We start from the raw sequence: 728 nt of genomic DNA, 5'->3' as shown, positions 1-728 counted from the left end.
TGGTTGCGTGGCGCTCGTGATACCCGCTGCAGTCGTCTCATGGGATTATATCAAGCGGCAGAGTAAATATGTGGCCTGCGTCGCTGCGGTTTGCTTAATCCGTAATCTCTGTCATTAGTGCTGGGTGGGAAGGGGAGGATGAGATCCTCGCCCCTTTCCACTGGGCAAACAGGCATGGAGACGTGTCGGCATCCAGATGGGGTTTGGCAGAGGGAGGTGAAGTGGCTGGGGGGGGGTCGGGCGTGGGCCGGGTGGTTTTTTGGGGGGGGGAACACACTGATGCTCGGGGAGCACCGCTGGGCTCCGGGGATGTGCAAGAAAACCTTTGCGGCCGTCATCCCACAACACTCGGTGCTCTCTGGGCGCTCCAACGCGGGGTCTAAGCCACCAGCACTTGGCATGGTCCGTATGAGAGAGACCTTTTCCCAATCCCGCTCCCCGCTCTGTCCCCCTCCTGCCTCGCAGACGTCCCCGAGTGGAATTTCGATGGCTCCAGCACGGCGCAGGCGGAGGGCTCCAACAGCGACATGTTCCTGGTGCCCGTCCGCATGTTCAGGGACCCTTTTTGCCTGGACCCCAACAAGTTGGTGCTCTGCGAAGTGCTGAAGTACAACAGGAAACCTGCAGGTAAGCACCTCCAGCGTGCACCCCCTGGCTCCCGAGGGTCACCCCCTTATTATTTAGGGTGCCACATCTCCAAGGGGCTGCTCGCTCTGGACCGCTGGCAC

The 728-nt window shown here is 60.9% G+C and overlaps 1 protein-coding gene across 1 annotated transcript in view; it reads left to right on the top strand.

Moving 5' to 3' along the window:
• Positions 1-417: 417 nt before the first annotated feature.
• Positions 418-728, top strand: part of LOC104076604 (glutamine synthetase-like) — a gene marked incomplete at its 5' end in the record, with an annotated part of 5891 nt that continues 5580 nt past the window's right edge. The window contains one exon of the mRNA XM_009577522.1: positions 418-627. Within this exon, the coding sequence (XP_009575817.1) occupies positions 418-627 (210 nt within the window). The remainder of the gene's footprint in view (positions 628-728) is intronic.

This window comes from Fulmarus glacialis, unplaced genomic scaffold (assembly GCF_000690835.1).
Source record: "Fulmarus glacialis isolate BGI_N327 unplaced genomic scaffold, ASM69083v1 scaffold18515, whole genome shotgun sequence".
NCBI lineage: Eukaryota > Metazoa > Chordata > Aves > Procellariiformes > Procellariidae > Fulmarus > Fulmarus glacialis.
The sequence above is the reverse complement of the archived record's forward strand: the minus strand, read 5'-3'. Positions and strand labels throughout refer to the sequence as shown.